The 20,285-nt window shown below is 47.4% G+C and overlaps 1 protein-coding gene and 2 non-coding genes across 3 annotated transcripts in view; all 3 read right to left on the bottom strand.

Annotated features, from left to right (window-relative positions):
* PXN (paxillin) overlaps nt 1–14,852 on the bottom strand; it is a 41,969-nt gene extending 27,117 nt beyond the window's left edge. The window contains exon 1 of the mRNA XM_058816431.1: nt 14,760–14,852. Coding sequence (XP_058672414.1) covers nt 14,760–14,772 — 13 coding nt within the window. The 5' untranslated portion in view covers nt 14,773–14,852. The remainder of the gene's footprint in view (nt 1–14,759) is intronic.
* Nucleotides 14,853–19,051: 4,199 nt separating this feature from the next.
* On the bottom strand, nt 19,052–19,192 carry LOC131565919 (U4 spliceosomal RNA). Its single transcript, XR_009275499.1, has one exon. It is a non-coding gene; the product is annotated as a U4 spliceosomal RNA (small nuclear RNA).
* Nucleotides 19,193–19,845: 653 nt separating this feature from the next.
* Nucleotides 19,846–19,986, bottom strand: LOC131565920 (U4 spliceosomal RNA). The gene has a single exon (XR_009275500.1). It is a non-coding gene; the product is annotated as a U4 spliceosomal RNA (small nuclear RNA).
* Nucleotides 19,987–20,285: the final 299 nt, after the last annotated feature.

Below are 20,285 nucleotides of genomic sequence, written 5' to 3'. Positions count from 1 at the left end.
GGAGCCACAGCCCCATTCCTTGGGGAGCACCTCAGAGCCACCTCCTGACATCCTGGATGCAACAGGCTGCGAAATCCTTTGGCTGCTGGCTCTGTTCACAGCACCAAGCTGGCAGGGAGGTAACCTGATCTTAACCAGTTCCACAGGGCATGGGATCACCAGCTCAGCATGCTGGCTGAGAGACACCACAAGTGCTTGAAGATTGAGTCAGCAGAGTTTCCTGGATGAAATAACAAATTCACAGCACTCCCTGCCTACAGTCCAGGCTGTGTGAAGGAACCACAAATGATTTTCCTGTAGGACCAGAATTTTTCCACTTAGCTCTCTGAACACTAGACTCCAGCTTAAACTGAGCGAGATAAATGAACCACCACCTACAAAAGAGAAACATGCAGTTATTCTGCCTTTCTCCAACTTCCTGATCCAAACTTCCATCCCCTTTCCCCTGTCTCAGAACAGTTCATTAGATGGCTGAGATAATGGAAGTCCCACAAGGTACACAACTGCTTTAGTGGTCAGAGATAAATATTCCTCAATATGTCACAAGTGTGCTGAGCATCCTCACACTGAAAGTGATTTGTACTTCAAGTCCCTTCTCCTATCAGAAGGGAAAATGCTCCAGAGAAACAAAATATGGTTTGAATATGTTTTTTTGTTTTTTGGACAAAAAGCTGCTAAACCCAAGTGTAGCCTTTTGAAGTTCTTCAAATTAACCTCAGCTGTGCACTCCACTGCCTTGCCTATCACATTCAAAAGCTGCCAACAGAAACACCAGGAAGAACAAACTCTTACTGGCACTGAAGATCCAAGGGCAGCATAGAGGACAGAGACTTTCAGAGGCCGCTCCCTCCCAAGGGTGTGTCCTCCCATTTATTTCTCATTTCCAAAAGTGCTAGATCAGGGGGTTGGAATGGAAGGAAGGGTTATTTCCTGCCACATACAGCATCTTCTTTTTTTATAGCATGGTTTTCTCCACACCTGAAGTGGAAAGAGACATCTTATATTTACTTCCCTCTGTTTATAGTTGTGAGCAGCAAACAGCTCATGCCAAGAAAAAAACACCTTATGCTAAGACTGGCTGCTGAAAATTGAATTCATGTTCCATGTTCCTTACCAAACAAATAAATATTTTCAGTTTCACAGCTACCAAAGGCTCCTGAGAAGGCCAGATGCAGCTACACAAGCCTTGGATGCCTCCAGATTCATGGTTGTGTGAAGCTAAAATAGAAGATAATCCTTTGTGTGGTTCCTTTCTACCTAGATTCACTGGGCTGGCAGAGTCCTGAATAACAGGAAACCATTTCCAAAGCTGGAGAAGCACAAAAAATTCTTTCACTGCTCCATGAACAGTCTTCAGGAGAATGAGGAAAAGTTTGTCAAGGGTTTGTACATCACAGCTGTGGCACATCCTGTGACACAGCGTGTGCAAAAGCTGATCTGACCTCAACGTTTGCACAATGCTGAAGAGCAAAGCTGGGCTCTGCTCACTGGACAGAGAAGTTGGAGATTGCACAAGAGAAGGATCACAGGGTGATCTGTAAAACTTACCAGCCTTCCCCAGTACTCCAGCTCCTGGCCTCCAGGGATTCAGGCTGTTTGATTTCAGTACCACTGTCCTCAGATGATGTTCCCACACACAAGTTACAGCACTTAGCACATGGAAGCTTTTCAGTCGCAGCTGTCACAGTTCCACACCCTAAACCTCAATCTCCACATATTCCATTTTGTATTGATAGAACTGGCTGTGGCCTGCAGCAACTGCAGGCAGTGAAGTCTGCAGCCACTGCACCTGAATCCCAACAAGGCTCACAAATCAGAATGCTCATCCTAACATTCACACTTCCTTGACAGCACAAAAGAAATGTACCTTTCAGAAATGGAGAACTGAGATGCAGCCCTGAACAGCACAACATACCATGGCAAGTCCGTATTATATCAGAATAGAAAACAAATCTGACTCTCAGGCCTGTACTAAAAATATTTAAGTTGGAATTTCTCAGCCTGAATCTGCAGTCTGCTATGAGCTCCACCTGCCACCAAGTCTTTTGTCAGAATCCTCTCCTTTTGGAAGCAAACTCACTGGCGTTCAGCAGGCAGTTACACCTAGCCCTGTAAAAGATCACAAGGAACAACTATCTGCACAAATTAGAGAGTCTCCATTTCTCTCCCTGTGAAACTGGAAACAGCTTTGGACTCCAACGAGGGTAAGTACAGCCTCTGACAGTCTTCTTCTGGAGTGGCTTTTCTTATGCAAGATCTATTTCTGATCTCTGCCAGCAAACACATCCTCAGGCATTTCCAGGAAGTCCCAGACAAAGGCAGCAGCAAATGGCCAATCCTGACCCAAGTGTCTCTGGAAGGGAGGGTTGGCTCAGACTAAAGCCAGGGACATTGCTCTGTACAAACAGGAATGAAACGGCATCCTGGCCAGTTTGGTGGGAGGAACAGACTGGAGGGAGTGTAAACATTTTACACAAACAACTAAGCAGTTAACACCTCGCTACTGACCTGGGCTGGATTTTAGCCAACATTCTAGATGGGAAAAAAAATTTAATAAAGCCAAAACCACTAGTAACCAAAACCACTAGTAACCAATACACTGTCTTATTTAGTCCTTTATTTATCCTTACACATGCAAAATATTAAGTGACCCTTCTTGTGCATATCATAAGAATTTTCACTTGGTGCTGGATTCCCTCTGAAAGTTTCTAGAAGTAGAACAGGATCTGCTGTGCTCTGCCAAAACAAAAAATTACAAACACCAAACAAGCAGCCACTGAACTGACCCCTCAGGGAAAATTTCCAGGGCCAAGGCCTCTGGACAAAGTACCAACTGCCTTGTATTCCTACAGGAAGAGGGGCTCAGCCAAGGCAGCTATCTGAGGAACCAGACCCTTCCTGCTACACCAGCCTGCAGCTACTCCACAAGCACCAGGTCAAAACACAGCCCTGCCATTCTACAAACATCTGACAAATCTGGTACAAAGGAGATCTCCACGAGACAAGAGTCCAAGGATGGGAACAGAACCAGCAGGAAACAAGACATTAGATTTTAAACCACAGCTCTGGTAACAAAAGCTCAAGGCTTGAATGCAGAGGTGTGCAGCACCCAGCTACAACAAGCAACCCTTTATATGCCCATGCATGCCCACTGAAAAGAGGGTAGAAAAGGGCATTTTTTAAGCCCTGTGTTGGCATTTAGTTGAAATTTGTACAATTGAAAGCTGTCATAAAAAGCACTGAGGTTACAACACATGCTGATCCAGGACTGGATCACTCCTCCAAGCAGCTTCTAAGCAGTAGCTTAGTGTGAAACCAACAGTGGCAAATCACAACATTGTGAACACACAGCAGTGGTCTCCACATCTCTGGGCAGCAGCAATCCTGGTGTGCTTGTGCCCCAGAGCCCTCAGGTGGAAATGAGAAGGGCGTGGGTTTGACCTCTCAAGGGGACCCCTCACAACAGCTGTTAAGCACTCCTCAGCTTGGAGATCATAATTTGGTAAGTGCTGATTCTAACTCATCTAGGGAAGGAAAACATGTTACATCAGGGTTTCCAGGAGCACAGGAGCTCCACTGGACAGTGAGCACCCTGGAGTGAAGGATACAGTTTCATAAGATGCAGAAAGGCAAATTAACAGCTCACCACTGCCAAAAATGGAGAGGTTTTACTCCCTCTTCCAGACATGTGCTGCTGCCACTTACTTGTGCAGGCTCTGGCTCTCACAGGACCCCTCTGTGAAGCAGTCCAACAGGATACACACCCAGTGGGAAAAAGCTGACTGTCTTCTTTTGGGTCAGGGAAGAGACGAGCACAGCAGTCAGCAGGAAGGGATATGTCAAACAGTCACACAACACAGAAGGAGAAAGGATAAGCAAAAGTAAAGCCCTCTCCTCCTTCAGCAGCAGCAGGAGCAGCACCTCAGACACCCCAGCAGCACACAGGTACCACACAGCCAGGAACAGCATTGCTAAGGATCCCTGTGATCCTCTCCATCTGCTTATGTAAAAATGGGTTTGGACACAGACACAGACAAAGTACTGTCAGAGCTTGCACATTCCAAGTTAATTAGCTGCCTTTTTAAAACTAACAGAAACAGGAAAGCATGTGGACCCTATTACCAATAAAGGGAAGAGTAGGATTTGCATGGTTATGCAATAATGGACATGGAACTTGAGGGGAAAAAACCAGCATCTTTTAAGCTGTGGAAATCCTATCCAAGCAGCATAAACAGATCTGAGTATAGACCCATCTAGGCAAAGTGCCAGTCACAAAATTTGAGACACACATAAAGATGATGAAATAAAGGACTGAAATACTAGTGTAAATTCTGAATTCATTAAAAGAATTCTGAATTCATTAAAAGCACCAATTCTGCCAATGAGATGTAGAGTGCCCTGGCTACCAGCAGAAGGAGGACTCCAGTAATAAAGAATGGGGACACTAAAGAGACTCTGTAATCATACCCATATTTAGTACAGTCTTATTGAGGCATTCCTATCCTGAAGGCTCTTAAATGGGATTCAGAATGCAGACTTGACAGATTTTAGACCTTGAAACTCATACTTTTCATTAGCTTCAGCAACTTCCCATTCAGGAAGTAACAAGCATAGCTCCCAAAAGCATAAATGCAAAGAATATTCAACAAATGCAAATCTACCCTTAAAAAACCAAGGTATCTCACGATTTAAAAGCCTGTGTCAATAAGGAGATAGAGTCCCAGCAAATCTCACGCAGATAAAAAGTTAATATATTGAGATATAAATAAAGACTTGCTGGGTTGACCTGCCAACCACTCTGAAGTGGGTTGTTTCCCTTTTTGTAAAATGAGAACTTGTGTCAAATGTGGTTTAACTGGCTTGTTAAAAATCTAATTATTAAAGAAGTACTCTCAAAATGGTGGATGTTTCTTTTAAGAAGTTTTCATTTCTGCAAAGGTTCTCTGCAGCGTGGTGGGAGCAGACTTGGAAGCAACACTGAAATCTCTGTAAGCCAAAAAGTGTAAGTCATCATCAAAAACTGACTTTACACAAAGCGCTGCCAAAAGCACAATGTAAACTCACAGAACAGGGCAGGGGGAAATGACAACAAAATACTTCACATTTCTCAGTCCTGTGAATGTTGGTACTACTTATAACTATAATAGGTAGAAAGTTTTAAAATGAAGCTTTCAGTCTGATGAGCACTGCACTGTAACTTAAAAATAACCCAAGTTATGCAGCTAGAGGGCAAGCAACAGCTCTGAAAGACAACAGAGTACAAGGGCCCAAGAAGCACATGGTTAAAAATGTAGCTAAAGCAGCTTCTTTCCACTTTAAAAACAGCTTCTGGGAATGAAAGGAGGACAGTGATTCAGAAATTAACGTGGGAACTGGTCCCCCAGTCCACTTTGGGAGTGTGGGTGGCAATTGGATGGAGACTGCTGATGGCTCTGTAGCTGCAGAGCTCTGACTCAGGGGTGGGTTTTGGGTTTTTTTTAGCATTGGCAGAGGAAGGAATGTGGCTCAAGAGTTTCACAGTGTCATGACACTGGCCCACTGCAAGAAAGAAAACTGTTAAATCTAGATAGAAAACTAACATTTTTAGAACTGGAGTATACTGGAGACAGTGGATGGAGAAGAGCTGGAGAATGTTTAAGGTTTTCTTATCTCCTCTTACATGAGAAGGTAGATGACCCATCATTGTACCTGTCAACTGGTATCATGACACAAGTACCACTCACAAGGCTCTTGCTTGTTTCAGCAGCAGCAAGAGAAACAGTGAGGATATTTTACCAAGAGCAGTATTAATAAAGCAATTAAATGCATGACAGCTTCTTCATCTCAGTGCCCTGAACATAAGTTGTTGTTATTATTTGATAAAGAAAAATTTTATTCTATCAACCAAAGGTTGTTACTCACAAGAGAACTCTTGACTGCAGAAAAGAACAGCTGAGAAAAAAAATTCCTAGGATTAAAAAGAAAGTAGATTTTTGAGAGGTAGAGATGAGTAAGAGAGACTGATCTCCAGCACTGACCAAAAATGGAAATGGCAGCAATACTGAAATAGAAGCAGCATGAGAATAAACTTCCCTTTCAGAGGTACATGAAATAAATCCTTCTTCAAATTGCTTTCTAAAAAAGGGTTTTCAGCATGATCTCTGATTGTCCCTCCACCAATGCTATGATAAAAGTCACCAATCCTTTGAGATGACTGGAGAGACTGTTTTGCACAAGTCTAGAGAAGTCAAGACTCCCACTGCCTACATATTTGCTTCGCTGAAAATTGAGTTGACTTCTTTGTCTCAGCTCATCATGTTCTTCCCCACTATGCCCTGAACTAGGGCACAGAGGAAAAGAGATGAATTTTTTTATCAAGTACTTGGATGCCCTCACATTTTATATGGATGTGTACTTACATCACTCTCATCCTGTTACTGTTGGGTACTTTAAAATTAACCTGCTCCTCCTCAAACCACACTGGCATCCCCAGCCCTCAGAGAAACAAACCCAGGGACCAGGCTCTGCCACTTACACACCCAATGTACCAACAGAATGTGCCACACGTGCACAGCAGAGCAACTGCCCCCTCAGCAAAAACAATATTCCACTTCTATCTTCGTGACAAATCCAAGCCTAGAGTGTTTAAAGCAGCTGGAAAATAGAGCAACACCAACTCCTTTTCCCCCTCCAAGATAGAAAACAGAAAAAAACGACAAAAAAAATAGCTGTTTCTGCCAAGCAAGTACTGAATACACTGCATTCCATTTCATTAAAACAATTATTCAAAAGCCAGCCAAGAATTACATAAAGCTTCCTCCCTGCACCACCCCCAGCCCCTTCCTTCAGCCCCTCCTCCCCAGCAAACAGCCTCCCACCCCTGCAGGGACAGGAGCAAGCACAGACACTGCTCCAAACCCCTCACAGCCCCCGGCTCTCCCACCCCACACAGAGCATTCTCCAGAGCCAAGCAACACAATCAGGGGCTCAGCAGATCCAGCCAGCCCAGAGGCTCTCAGAGTTTCACATCACCACAGCCACACCACGGTGATCTGCTCCAAGCAGATTTCTCCCTTGCATTTGATGGGAAAGCAGCATCCAACAAGTGAAGCCCTTAACCAACCCTACTAGAAAAATGAATTATAACCTAGCAGATTTTCTCTCAGACTCACAGCATTTTAAGCATGACCCCAAGACAGAAGGTGCTGGAGGCACTGGGTTTAAGCAGTCAAGAAGCACAGGAGCAGCATGCCAGAGCAGCTGTGAGGCACTGCCCAAGCAAACTGCTCAGGACAGCCAAGCAGCAAATCTCAGATTAAGCACAAGCAGGATAGATTGAAAACCACAAGCTTAGGGTTATAAGAACCTGACTGACAAATTCATCTCAAACTCCACACAGCCACTGCACAGCTCTCAGCCTGACTGACAGTGCTGAGCTCCTCATCCTTCACAGGAGAAATAAAAGGCAGCTTCCTCAGGCCAGTGCAGCTCACCCACTCACAACACTGAGTTGGCCACTGATAAGAGATTTCATGACGTGGATGCAATGGCATTTCACTCCCTCCCCCAGTGCTCCAGCTCTCTGCAGGGATCCTGTCTAACTGCTGGAGCTGCTCACAGCCAGGCAGAATAGTTCCAGCTGTGTGTCACACTGCCTGACCAGGCCTACACAGCCCAAAAATGTCTCCCATACAAAACCATAATGAACAGGAGCTTCAAACCAGGAGTACTACTCTAGGCAGCTTACTCTTGGGGATCACCTCTGTCCAAAAGGCAGAAAAAAAAAAAAAAAAAAAAAAAAAAAAAAACCAAAAAAAAACCAAAAAACACCACCAAATCAACCCAAACCTAGTCCCAAGGCAGCTGCTGGTGCTGAGAAATAGGGAGCAATGGGTGCAACTAATGGTAAAACAAGATGAGCAACAGAGAGCAGCCAAGCCATCATCTTATTCCAGCTCATGGGGCACCAGTAACCTCAAGTGACATGCAGTTAGCCCTAGGCTTCATGGTCTGACCCAGCTGAAATTAGTGGCTTCAACCCAAAAGAAACCTTTTCACAGAGAAGCCCTGAACTGGTTTAGGACCATGAAAGAGGATAAAACAAGGGAATACTAAGCCCCTAATCCATGGCAAATTATTCACAGTCCTCTTGCCCATGACCTTTCCTACCTCTGGCTTCTTTTACCATCTCCTGCTCTTATTAAAACTCAACCTAACCACAGTCCCTGAACAACCACAAACTTCCCCAAAGCACAAAGTGAAATTCTCTGTTCACCTTCTTGTTCAGCAATGGAAATAAAGCAAGATCCTCTGAGGCATCTAGACAGACACAGGATTAATTCTGTCTGCCAGCTCAGTTCTGTGACAAAAACACGGGACTGGTTTATTCCTGGAGCCCCCATACAGTCTGATTTATAGCTGAGCCATTTAAAGCACAATTCCCCATGCAGAGTGTCATTCTGAAGGTTTATTCCCTGGAGTGCCATTTACCTTTTTTTTTTATGTTCTTCAAATGATTTGCAAAATGTTAGAGGTTTAAACATGTGCAATAAACAGCAAAAAACCACAAGAAATGAAGCTACACTGCACTGCATGCTGCCAGCCAGGCACTCAGTGCCTCACCCAGCAGAGCCATCTACACAGATGGGCACAGGGTAATAAGAACACTGTGAGAAGTGGCACGACAAGCTGCACTGGACAACTTCACACTATCTCATCATCATTTAAATAACTTGAACTGAACTTGTTCACAGCGTAGAGACAGTCCAGCCCAGGGAAAAAGGAGCCAAGCTCTAACAATGCAGGCTGCCTCCCCCATGGCCTGCCGTAAGTTCTCTTGGCTCCTCAGTTTACAGTTGTCTCAAACTGCTGAGATAAATTTCCCATGTAAATTCAGAATAGTTACTGTCTGCTAAAAGAAAAAGCTGTGAGCAGAAAAAGTTTACCAGACTCCTAAACAGCACAAACACAAAACCTCAGGGACTCAGTTCCTGTAACTGAAACACCAACACCAAACTTGTTCCACAGCACTCCAGTTCCCATTTCAACTTGTTTGTTTCACTGGGATTTAAAAACACATAAGCACAGAAGAGAAAGCATGGATTTAAACACCTAGCTGCTTGCTGCTGCTGCTCTGGGGCCATTTGCAAAGAGAATGAGAATGAATGGGAAAAACAGCTAAAACTGATATGAGGAAGTCATCACCCACCTCCTATTTTTATGGTATATCTTTAGCACACAACATTCCTTGAATGACTTCACGATGCTCTGTGGTGAAGGGAAAGACGAGGGCAGAGCCACTGTGGGGAACTTGGAAGGGAAAGAAAATCTTTTCTCCCTACTCACAGCCTGTCATAATGGGGGGTGAAGAAAGGATGAGCAATCAGAAAGGCACAGAGGCCTTTCTCAACAGGCCTGAGAAAGGAATAAAAACTTGTACATCTAATTTAAACTTGCCACTGAAAACTTTTCCAGCAATGGTGACCAGAAAAGCTTGAAAGAAGCTTTTCAGCTGGAAGCTATTTCAGAAACACAAAGATCTCAACCAACATGACCACACTTTGCAGGTAAGGAGTAATTACCCCTGTTTCACAGACAGAGAAACAACATGCCTTAAGTTAGGGTACATTTTTGAGGCTGTGGAGCAATGGTTACCTTATGCTATATTAAACATAACCCACAGCTGAAGGAGGTAGCCTCACTTTCCAGTCCACTGTCCCTGTAAAAAATGACTTTGAGAAGAATCAGCTTGCTGATGCAGTTAACTGTCCAACAGTTAATGTGGACACAAGCAAGGGAGATGGCCACAGGGAACACCTCAGCAGCCAGCTTAAATCAAGTGAAACCAATTTGAGATCACAACTTATTCTCTAACCCATTCAACTTCAACCAAAGTGGAAAGTAATAATGGTGCCACTTCTTGCTTCTACTCTGCACTGCTGGATGCAGTAATCCTGCCACAGATGAGACAGTTCCCTACTCAACATTTTACAGTGCAATATCCTAACAGGCATGATAACCTGTACTCCCAGGGTTTGTTACTAAACCTCAGTTTGTTAGGACAGGCCTGAAGTGAGCAAGGAACTCATTCCCTAATCACAGAGTGAGACATTCCCACAGACAATGTGTCACTTTCAGGCAGCTGGAACAGAAGAGCATCTTCATTAACAGCTTCCGCATCAGACAAAAAGGGACACAAAGGATCAGAGCACAGAGGGAAGCACAGGCTGAGACCAGAGCAGGAAACTGGGACCAGAGATCCCATTCACTCACACTCATTTTCCACTAGCACTCACAACTGCACTCAGAATCTGCTCTGGCTGTCTCCAAAGCTGCATCAGATTCTGGGTATCACAACTAACACATTAGTCTGATTCAAACTAGATTTGTTTTGTGGCCATGGACAGGCTTTTCCCCCCTCTAAACAGAGTTTAATATAAGGGATTTATGTGTCTGTCTGAGCAGCAGATCAGAAAACCAACTCTGATCAAAACAGAAGTGCATTATTAGTCCTTGTGCTGCTGCCAGACTTCAAAATTTCAGCTGTCATTTCTACAGTTTCACAACTTGTTTCATATAACAGATAGACTTCAAAGGGCAAGAAGTGAGGAAAAAGTGGTCCAGAAAACTGAACTATCGTGTTCCCCAGGAAAGGAAGAAAAAGGAGAGAGAGAGAGGGAGAGAGAGAGAGAGAGAGAGAGATGAAGATGTAAAGATGTATGAGAAGTTTCCCATTTGTTTCTCTCGTGGCAGAGATGGTGTTGGAGGATCAGTTTTAACCAGGAGGGCAGCTGAACACTTAGGATAAGTTGACCTCTCCCAGAGAGGGACAAAGGAGCTAAAGACAGCACAGAGTCCAGCCTTTCCGTGGAAATAGAGCAGCAAGAAAAGAAGCCTCTCTCTGCATCACACACTGCTTGAGGCAGAGGACTCCCTGTCTGAGCTGCTCAGGACAATGAAGTCCCTGTTTCACGAGGGGTCACGACAGCTAAGGAGCTGAAACAAGTCAGAACCCCATTGTGCAGAGCATTAGTTCTGTTTACAGCCTTCTCGCCCAGCAGCAGGAAGGACTCAGAAATCTGAGCCAGTAGAAAGCCAAGGCACCAAATTACTTTACCAGTGCTTCCCCCCAATACCATTTCCTGGGCGTAGCTGACCTTAAGCAATTTCACAGCAAACTTTAGTCAAGTGAGCCCAAACCCCACAGCATATGACTCCCAAACGAAAGGAACTGAGTCAGAACCAGGCAAGCATCCCCCTCCGGAGAGGGACAGACAGCACCGCCCTGCAGAGCACAGCAATCTTCCAAATGTTGGGACAGATGACAGATGGAAACACATGCACCTCCCTCCACACTCCCATGAAAAATCAATGGCAAGACTGCTCCCTTTAAAGTCAATCTTGAGAGGATTAAGCACTGAAGAGAGAGTGGATTAGAGCTCCCAAAACAGAGGAAAACAACTCATAAAGCAAAATCTCTTGTGCCCTTGAACTCTGCGCCCAGAATTTTGAAGTCAAATTGCTAGAAAAACTTTATGCAAAAGAAATATCCTTCTAGAAGTGAAAAAGCACACCTAAAAAAACAGCTCACAATGTAGTTGAGGTGGACAGCAAAACACTGCCATAAACACGTCCCCATTAAACAGATATAACTTCTTTGTAAAACACCTCTTACAAGCTCTGGTGAATGCTGTTTTGTCTTTGATTGCAAAATCCAGTTAAAAAATACCTGAAGCCTTTGAAAACAATTTTGTTTTTTAAACAGCAGTAGAGAAATGAGAATTTCATCAAATGAAAGCTTCTAAAAGCCATTTCTGCCTGGAGTTACCAAAAGGTTTCCCAGTAGTATTTGCAAACAACCCTTTCAGAAAAAGGCTGTAAAAAACTTTTGGAGACAAAATCAAAACAGTATTCTGACTAAAGCAAATGTAAAGTTTCTCTTCTCTTACTCCTCTCACCATAAATACATGACAGGTTCCACAAATTAGGTTTTTTCCTCTGCAATAAGCAGTCCTAATGGATCTGTTCCCTCATAATACTTAGACAAGGCAGCACCACAGAACCATAACTCAACATCTCATTCAGCATCTCAGACTGAAGTAAGAATGTGTGGATGGTCACTCGTGTGCTGGAAGCACAGGCTGTGCTTTGGCAATCCCTGAAAGGGGCAAGAGCCCCAAATCTGGATTCTCACTCTTGAGGACAAAGCTGTGCTCTCTGTGCCAGTTTACAGCACTGCAGGACGGCAAATTCATTCGGCAAACTTCCTGTCAAACTCCAAGCACATCCGCAAAGGCTTCCTCAGAGGGACTGCGGGGAGACAAGCCCGGCCAGCTGCTCTCCTCCCCCCTCCCAGCACGGGCTGCTCCAGTTCCCACCCAGCCCCAGCCCTGCGTGTCCTGGGCCACGGAGGCTCCCCCAGAACACCAGGGTGCACAGCTCCAGCCTGCAGAGAGTTTCCTGTGTGAGCTTCTTCAGCACTGGGGGAGGGGGAAAAGGGAATGAAGATTTTTTTTTCAACTCCAAATGAATCCTCAAATTTATTCTCTTATGCTTCATAAACTCTCCAGTCCAAGAACCAAACTGACATACTCCTGGACCTCCATTTTACATGGTCATGTGCACACTAATCAAATCCTCCAGCTCTAGGGAGATTTTTGATAAAGGCAGGGAGTTAAGAACAGACACACCAATGTCTCTGTGAGTTCACTCCTGCCCAGCAAGGCCCTTCACTCACTGCTCATTTCTGCACCACACAGATTCAGAAGCGAGGCGTGGAAGTATCTGAGCTGATTTGACTTGACATCAACTCTGAACCTGCAAGTCCCAGCTCAATATCAAACTCCTTTTGGGCCAGAGCAGCTTTGTCTACATGGCACTGTGCCTGAACCAACAAGTCCTGCCTAACCAGCTTGACTCTGGACAGAGCCAGTGCAGACGTCTGTATCCATGGCACAGTTAATCCACAACTCAGATAATCCACCCATAGATAATGGGGAAAGAAAAACAAACAACTCTCACTTGAGTTCAAAATCTGACTTATTCCAGGGGGGTTGTATCAGCACAGCACAGTTCATTATGTGTGCATCCCAAGGTGAAAGGCTTTAGAGCAGTAAGTGAGCCATTTTGGGCTAACAATGATTCACAGAGGGAAAACAGCTGGTGTGCTTTCCGTGCTGAATTCTGTACACCACAGAAAAGCTTACAGAGAGAAAGGGTCACACTTTTTTTTGTTCAGCTGCCTACTGTTAATTAGATCTTGTCCAGTCTGAAAGGCTGTGCAAAAATTGAGACAGACGCAGTGTAATTAAGACTTGATGAAATCAAGTTGCTCAGACTAAAAGTTCTAGCTTTTGGTTGTCCCAATACACTTCAGAGCTCAGAAAAACAAGCCAGGCACAATTTCAGATCTTTTTCAAAATTTCTTTGCAGTTCACCTCTAATTCTCCTACAGAGGAAAGAAAAAATGTTAAGGGACTGCAGCAGCCTATTCCAACAAGTGGGAAGTCACAGTACCACTGTTCAGGAATGCAGCCCTTGCAGTGGGCACAGGGAGGCTCCCATGGTTTACTGAAGAGCAGCTGCTGAGACACCAAACTGGCCCTACACAGACCTGTATGCTCACCTTGAAGGGCTGCTCACCAAGTCAACACACAGACGGGTGAATCCTGTTCTGACTAGCAATGCATTCCTGAACACGCTAGGAACTCGCACCACATCTCCAACAGATAACCAGAATGAGAGATATGAGAAAAGGTAAACAGAGCTGTCTCCACTTAAAGGAACAATAACCATGAGAAGAAGCTGCAGTAGAAATTACTTCTGTTTCCACCAACAGCTACTTCACCAAAGCAGGAAGTTTCACTCCCCAGGGATGAATCCTCCCTGGGCACACCTTTCACCAGAAAGCCACACAGCAGATGGACTCCTTGCCCCGTAAGTTTTATCATTAGTCCAATTCAAAGTCTGTTTTCTGAAGGTGTGACCACCAGCTTTATGCCAGCACCGTAATGTCAGCTTCCAGGTCCAGAAATAAACCTGCAATTTTCTTGGACTGTATGTCAACAGAACGTCTGGTTTCTATTAAAGGTAGGATGGAAGTAACGGATCACAGCCCCTCCCCAGTGTCTGATTTAATCAGTTTCATAAGCGGAACTCAGTCGTCCTAATGCCTCCCAGAGCACAAGGGATTTTGGCAGATCCACACCCTTTCCGGCTTGGTACCAAAGGAACTCAAATTCTCTAGATCTTTCCCTTGAGACCAGTTGCCTGACATTTCTCCATTACACGGTTTCGGGAAACCGAATAATGCAGCACACCTGGGAGAAGCACAGGGAGGACAAGGATGAGCTCCGAGCCCGGCTGGGCTCCGCTTATCCCCCCAGGGCTCCCCACTCCATACCCGCACAAAGTTCAGATCTCGCCCAAGAGCGGGCTGGAGAGGCTGCGGCGGGGCAGGGGAGGCGATGTGTGCTGAAACCCGAGTACGCTCCGCGCTGCTGCGGGCACAGGAGCGCCGGGCGCCCTTCCCGGTCGGGACAGCCACCGCCTGCCTGGCTGCGGGCGGGCGGCCCCGGGACAGCCCAGCCGCGGGGCCCGGGCGCGGAGCCGGGCCGGCGGGCTCGGTGCGCGGGGAGCGACACGTCCCCGGAGCGACAGGCGCGGCCCGAACCCGCGGCCCGAGGGGCGCAGCGTGGCCGGGCGGGCCGCGACCGCCGCCGCCCGGGGCGCGGCGGGGAGGCGGCCCCCGCCGCGGGGAGCCCGCGCAGCTCGGAACTCACCCAAGTCGTCCATGGTGCCGCCGTGCCCGCTGCCGGTGCCGCCGCGCCCGGAGCCGCTGCCGCCCCGCCGGTGCCGCCGCCTCAGCGCCCGCAACTTTCCCGGCCCGCCCCCGCGCGCGCCCGCCCGCCCGCGCGCCCCCGCCGGGCGACCCGCGCCGCCCCCTGGCGGCCGCCGCGGGAACCGCCAGCCCGGCCCGGGCAGGACCGCGGGGTCGGGCCCGGGCTGGGAAACGGCCCCGGGACTGCCGGGAGAGGCCGCAGCGCCCCGAGCCCGCAGCCGCGGGGCGCTGTGCCCGGGCCAAGCCTGTCCCGCCGCACCGGAGCCGTCCCGCTCCTGCGGCCCCACGCGCGTCTGGGACTGAGCGGGAACGCGACACGAGCTCCGCACTGTGCCCTGCAGGAACAGGAGCCTTTCCCACAGGAATTGTCCTCCCGGGGCACTGATGCAGCCGCACCGGGCTTATTGCGTGCTGCGGTAGGGCTGTGCCCCAAAACCTTCAAACAAACATTTCAGAGCCTCAGCTGATTTACCCCATCCCAGGGAAGCTGGGCAGCAGAAACCTTTCCTGAACAATTTTCCATAAGCTGTGGCCACCATAAAGGAAAGTCATCACCTACTTCTCTTTTGCTGTGTTCAAAGACTGTAACAGCCCACCCGGATTTCTCATGTGATGATCTGGAATCGTCATTTCCCACATGCTTTTCCTTTCAAACCTCTCTAAAACAACACTCCAAGGCAGCAAAGTCCTCACTTTGTCTGAGCCACAGCACAGCTCAACCCTCACCAGAGCTACTGTTTCCCACTGTGCTCCAGCCAAGCTGACATGGCAGTAAAGGCAGTTGCTCAGCCTAAATGTTCACTTCTTAATCTGATGAGAGAGACACCAAAAACTATCAGTGTGGGAACTGCCGAGGATCCAGGAAACATGACTCTTGTAGCTCTTTTCCTTACAAAATGACTACCAAGTCAGGGAATGTTCCCAGAACTGAACAGCACATGTCCTGTTGTTGAGCTGAGATTACGGAATTGTATTTCCATTAAACAGAGACCGTGAGGTCAGCTGTGAGCAATCTCCAGTGCTGTATTTTTCACTCTCTAGGCACAAACATGCCCAGTTTCCCCTGCTAGCACAAGTCAGACATCATTATTTCCTGTGTTAAGTCATGCTTTAATGGGAATTATCGCTAGGGGGGCAGGGAAATATCTCCTTCCTCATCCCAGCCAATGCTTACGAATAGTCAAAAATCTCCAAGAAATTCATTCCAGCTTTCACTCCAAATACAGGAGTTGTCAGAAAATAATATCCTTACTGAGATCTAAGTACAACACAAATGTAAGTAAAGACTTTCACTGCATGCTTCACCATCCATGCCAAAGATCTCACCTGACATCCCCCTTGCTGGTCTTCCTCAGCAAAATGTAAAACATTATTTGGAGGGACTGTTAAATTTTCTCAAAATCCATCCCTGGGTGTACAATGACAACTTCAGGATGTGTGTCCCAGGTGGAGCAGCATAAACCACTATCACTGACTGGTCACAGAGCAGACCTAAAGTCATTAGAAACACGTCCTTTCCTGGGGTCTCTGTTTCCTCCACCAACATGTGACAAGCATGTGCCTCAGCTTGGGTTGTATTTTTACCTCTGCATAAATAAAGTGCCTACTGTGCTCTGCTCATATTGTAGCCTGGTATGCAGTTTTTATTTTCAGCTTCCTATGGTGTCCTTTGGGAGTCTGGAAGTGAATGTAAATCAAGAGAGCAGTTTCTATTGTGTCTCAGGGCTGAAATTAAGCTGTCATAGAACCAGTTAGGATTGCACCCACAAGAAATGGGTTGTGTCCAAGATGCTCAGTGTTAAAAACAAAAAAATAAAGTAATTGTTTCTAAAGTTTTGCCTATGGCTTGTGCACTGCATTGAAAGGTGGGCTGGGAGGCAGGGCTGTCCCATGAGTGACACTATCCTCTAGGCACACTGCTTTTAAACCAACCTGCTCACAGCCAGGTGCTGCTCATAACTGAATTCTTCACACATTGGCATTTCTTACTTAAAATTGCCAGTCCCTAACCCTCCCATGAGAGCTGAAGGAGTAGGGGCAGGTTAAAACCCCAGCTGCCAAAGCAGCTCCTCAGAGGTGTGGGCTCAAGCCCTGTCCTTCCCAATGCCCTGAACTCCTGTTCCCTCACCATCTACCTGCTCCTTGCCTCAGACTCTCCCTGACTCACAAACACCTGCTTGCTGCTAGAAATACACAGCCTTCCTCTTATGCTGTGCCCTGTGCTGAGACATTTTGATTTACCCTTGTCTTTCACAGAAGGTGGAACAAGAAGTTACCACCCCCATTTGCAGATGGGAAACTGGGGCTGGGAACTCGAAATTAAGTTAGACAGTGAGTCAACATCAACAAAATGTTGAACTTTAGGGCTTCCTGTCTCCACACAATCCATGTTCAGAGTATTCCTGACTCCATACCATCTGTGGCCAGAGTACTTGCTCAAGGCATCTTTCCCTCTTGTCCAAGAGTCATTTATTTACCAGTTACAGACCAAGTCCCTCAAAGGCAGCTTAACCCACTGGCCACACACAAGACCCTCAGAGGTGATGGACTAAAATCTACCTGTGCCCTGTCATTTCAGACTGGCTGCCAAACAGAGGAGTGATCCAAGCTCATTTCATAACACCACCAAAGAAAAGCATGGTTATTTTCAATCAGTGTCAGAGAAGAGAAATGAAGCTACACTGGCCTCTGAGGCATGTTTAGAACTTACCTGTGCACTTTCCAGACTGACTTGAAACTGCAGAGCAACGACAGCACCTTCATTGCAGTGTGTGCCCTCTGTGCCACATGAACATCAGCCAAGGGCATTTTGCTCTTTCTTCAGGTGAATGCAAGGGAAAAATTTCAATCAGAGCTTTAGGCTTCAGGCAATAGCAGTAAATCACAACATGCAACTCCCACATTCGGGGTCCAACTTCACACTTGTTGAAAAGATCTATTACAGCAAAATTAACAAACTTGGTTTCTGGATGTAGGACATTGCAATGCAGATTGAAAGCACCACTCCAAGGCATTATCACAGACAATTCTGGCAACAAAGATGAGAAACAATCAAGTGATAAATCCAATACTTATCAACACAGTTTATAAGAATAAAGAAATTACCTGAAGTGTATGACTCACTGCAAACTACACATGCCTTTGCTATTTACCAGTGTGGCTTATTCTGCAAAGGGCAACGGCATCCCTATGCTTCAGGGTCTGATTTCAATTGATACTGCTGGCAGTAGGAACAAATTGGGGGACAAAGGCAATCTGTGAGGTTTCACTGTCACTCTTGGTCACTGTTGTGTATGATACCCCAGCATGACTGAATGCTATTTAAAAAAATAATTATTACGAGGAAACACTGATGTTCACTTTTAAGTTTTCTACTCTACCAAAGTTTCAAGTAGCTGCCCAGCTCAGGGTCTAAGGGCAGGGCAGGAGCATCCCGATGGCACACGTGGATCTGATTCTCCGCCCATCCAGAGCATGTCAGAGGCAGGCTGTCAGCAGCAGAGGGTTCATCTCATTCACACAGGGTGACAGAGGGCAGCTGCTCCCAGCTGAAGCAGAGCTGGTGTGCAGTGGTCACTACTCTCCCTGTGCAGGGCCTGCCTACCTACTCAATTGCTGCAAATTAGGAAAGGAGGGGGTTTACTTATATAATAGGAGTTGGCACCAGGAGCTGCTTTTTCCAGAGTAAAGGGTTGTGATTTGTTTGACAATAAAGATAATTTTTCTATTGTTTTTTTTTTCTTAAAGCAAGTGATGTCAATAAAGAACCGCACACAAAATGGAGTTTACAGTACTTTACACTAAGTGTTCCCTAATGGGTTTTAGAGGACTTCTGCAGCTGGGGAAGCACGATTCAGACTTTCACTCCCCCTAGATTCCTCCCTGCCTGTTGAGAGGCTGACCTCTCCCAAGGATCCTGCTCAACAAGAGCTATTCCAGAAACCTTCCTCCAGCTCCTAAGCCCCTCCACTTCCGTTTTCGCTGACCGCTTCATTTCTCAGTAATTTTGAGAGAAAAAGAAACGAGCTTTCCATGTAACAGCGCCCTCATTTTATTAAACCGCGGCTTTGGCGGCAGCAAACGCAGGCAGCTTTGTAAGAACAACAACCTCATTATCTGCTGTAATCGACCTCTCCAGCGGTGAGGTAGGAGAAGGGAGCAGGTCAGCTAACGCGACCGCGAGGAGTTGACTGTCTGCGGTGAGATTGGTCTGTTTTTCACCAGGAAATTCAGTCTCCGTAGAGACTGTCAAAAATTGCCAATGCCGACTATATTTCAAGTCGTCATGGCGGGGTATTGGGAAAAGTTTTCAATTAGCAATAATCGCGCCTCGGATTAACCTCATTGGCTACGATACTGCCACTGCGCAAAGCTGACTGGGCTACCCCGCCGCTGCCGCCACTCGCCCCGGGGCTGCCGCCGCGGTTGCGGCGAGTCTCCCCGCCCGCCCGTTCCTGCCTGCACCCTCCCGGCCGTGCCCCCCGCCCGCCCCGAGCCCCCCGCGCCCCGCCGGAACCGGGGGCGGTTCCGTTCTGCGCTCCGTTCTGGGCCCCCGGTACAGCCGCGAGGGCTGCTGGGAAGGGATATGCAAAGTACGCGTGACGTCACGGCGGGCAGCCGGCGCGGAACCAGGGGAGCCCTCTGCGCATCCCCGGTGCACCGAGCCCGGGCACCGAGCCCCGGCCCGCCCCGAGCGGCCACAGCGCCGGGGAGCCCATCCCAGCACGAGTCCCTGCCCAGCATCCCCGCCTGCTGCAGCAAGAGACAGCGTGTAATAAACTGAGCGCGCTTTTCATAAAGAGTTCGGTGTCTTGTTTTTTTTTTTTAAACGTGCTGAATGAGAAATTATCAATGAAACTAGGCATGATCAATGAAACTAGACGTGGAGTGACCCATTTGCTGAATTATCCCCACTTCTAAGAACAAGAATCTTAACTACGCCGAGTTGTCCCCACTTAAGAATAATACTCTTAGATCCATGTCCTTTTCTGTTTCTGTACATCTATCTTTAAACCACACAAAGTCCGCCTCCGAAGAGGCTCTCAAAAATTGCCAATGCCGACTATATTTCAAGTCGTCATGGCGGGGTATTGGGAAAAGTTTTCAATTAGCAATAATCGCGCCTCGGAATACCCTCATCGGCTACGATACTGCCACTGCGCAAGGCTGCCATTGCGCCGCTCCCTCCGGGGCCCGGGGCCGCCGCGCCCCCGCCGCGCTCAGAGCGGGTACGGAGGGTCCCGGTGCCCCCCGCCCGCCGCTCCCCGCCCGCAGCCCGCACAGCGCTGCGGCACCCGGGGGTGCACCGGGGGGCCACGGCGGGATGCACCGGGGGCCGGTGGCACCGCCGGGACCCGCGGAGGTTGCCGGGAGGGCAGTATGGTAATGAGCGGCCGGGAAGGCGCTGCTGGGGCCGGGGGCATTGCCCAAAAACCGCCGTTTCCATCCTGGGAGGGCCGGGGGCGCT

Source organism: Ammospiza caudacuta, chromosome 18 (genome assembly GCF_027887145.1).
Source record: "Ammospiza caudacuta isolate bAmmCau1 chromosome 18, bAmmCau1.pri, whole genome shotgun sequence".
Taxonomy (NCBI): domain Eukaryota; kingdom Metazoa; phylum Chordata; class Aves; order Passeriformes; family Passerellidae; genus Ammospiza; species Ammospiza caudacuta.
Note: the sequence above shows the minus strand (reverse complement) of the source record. Positions and strands in the feature narration are given on the sequence as shown.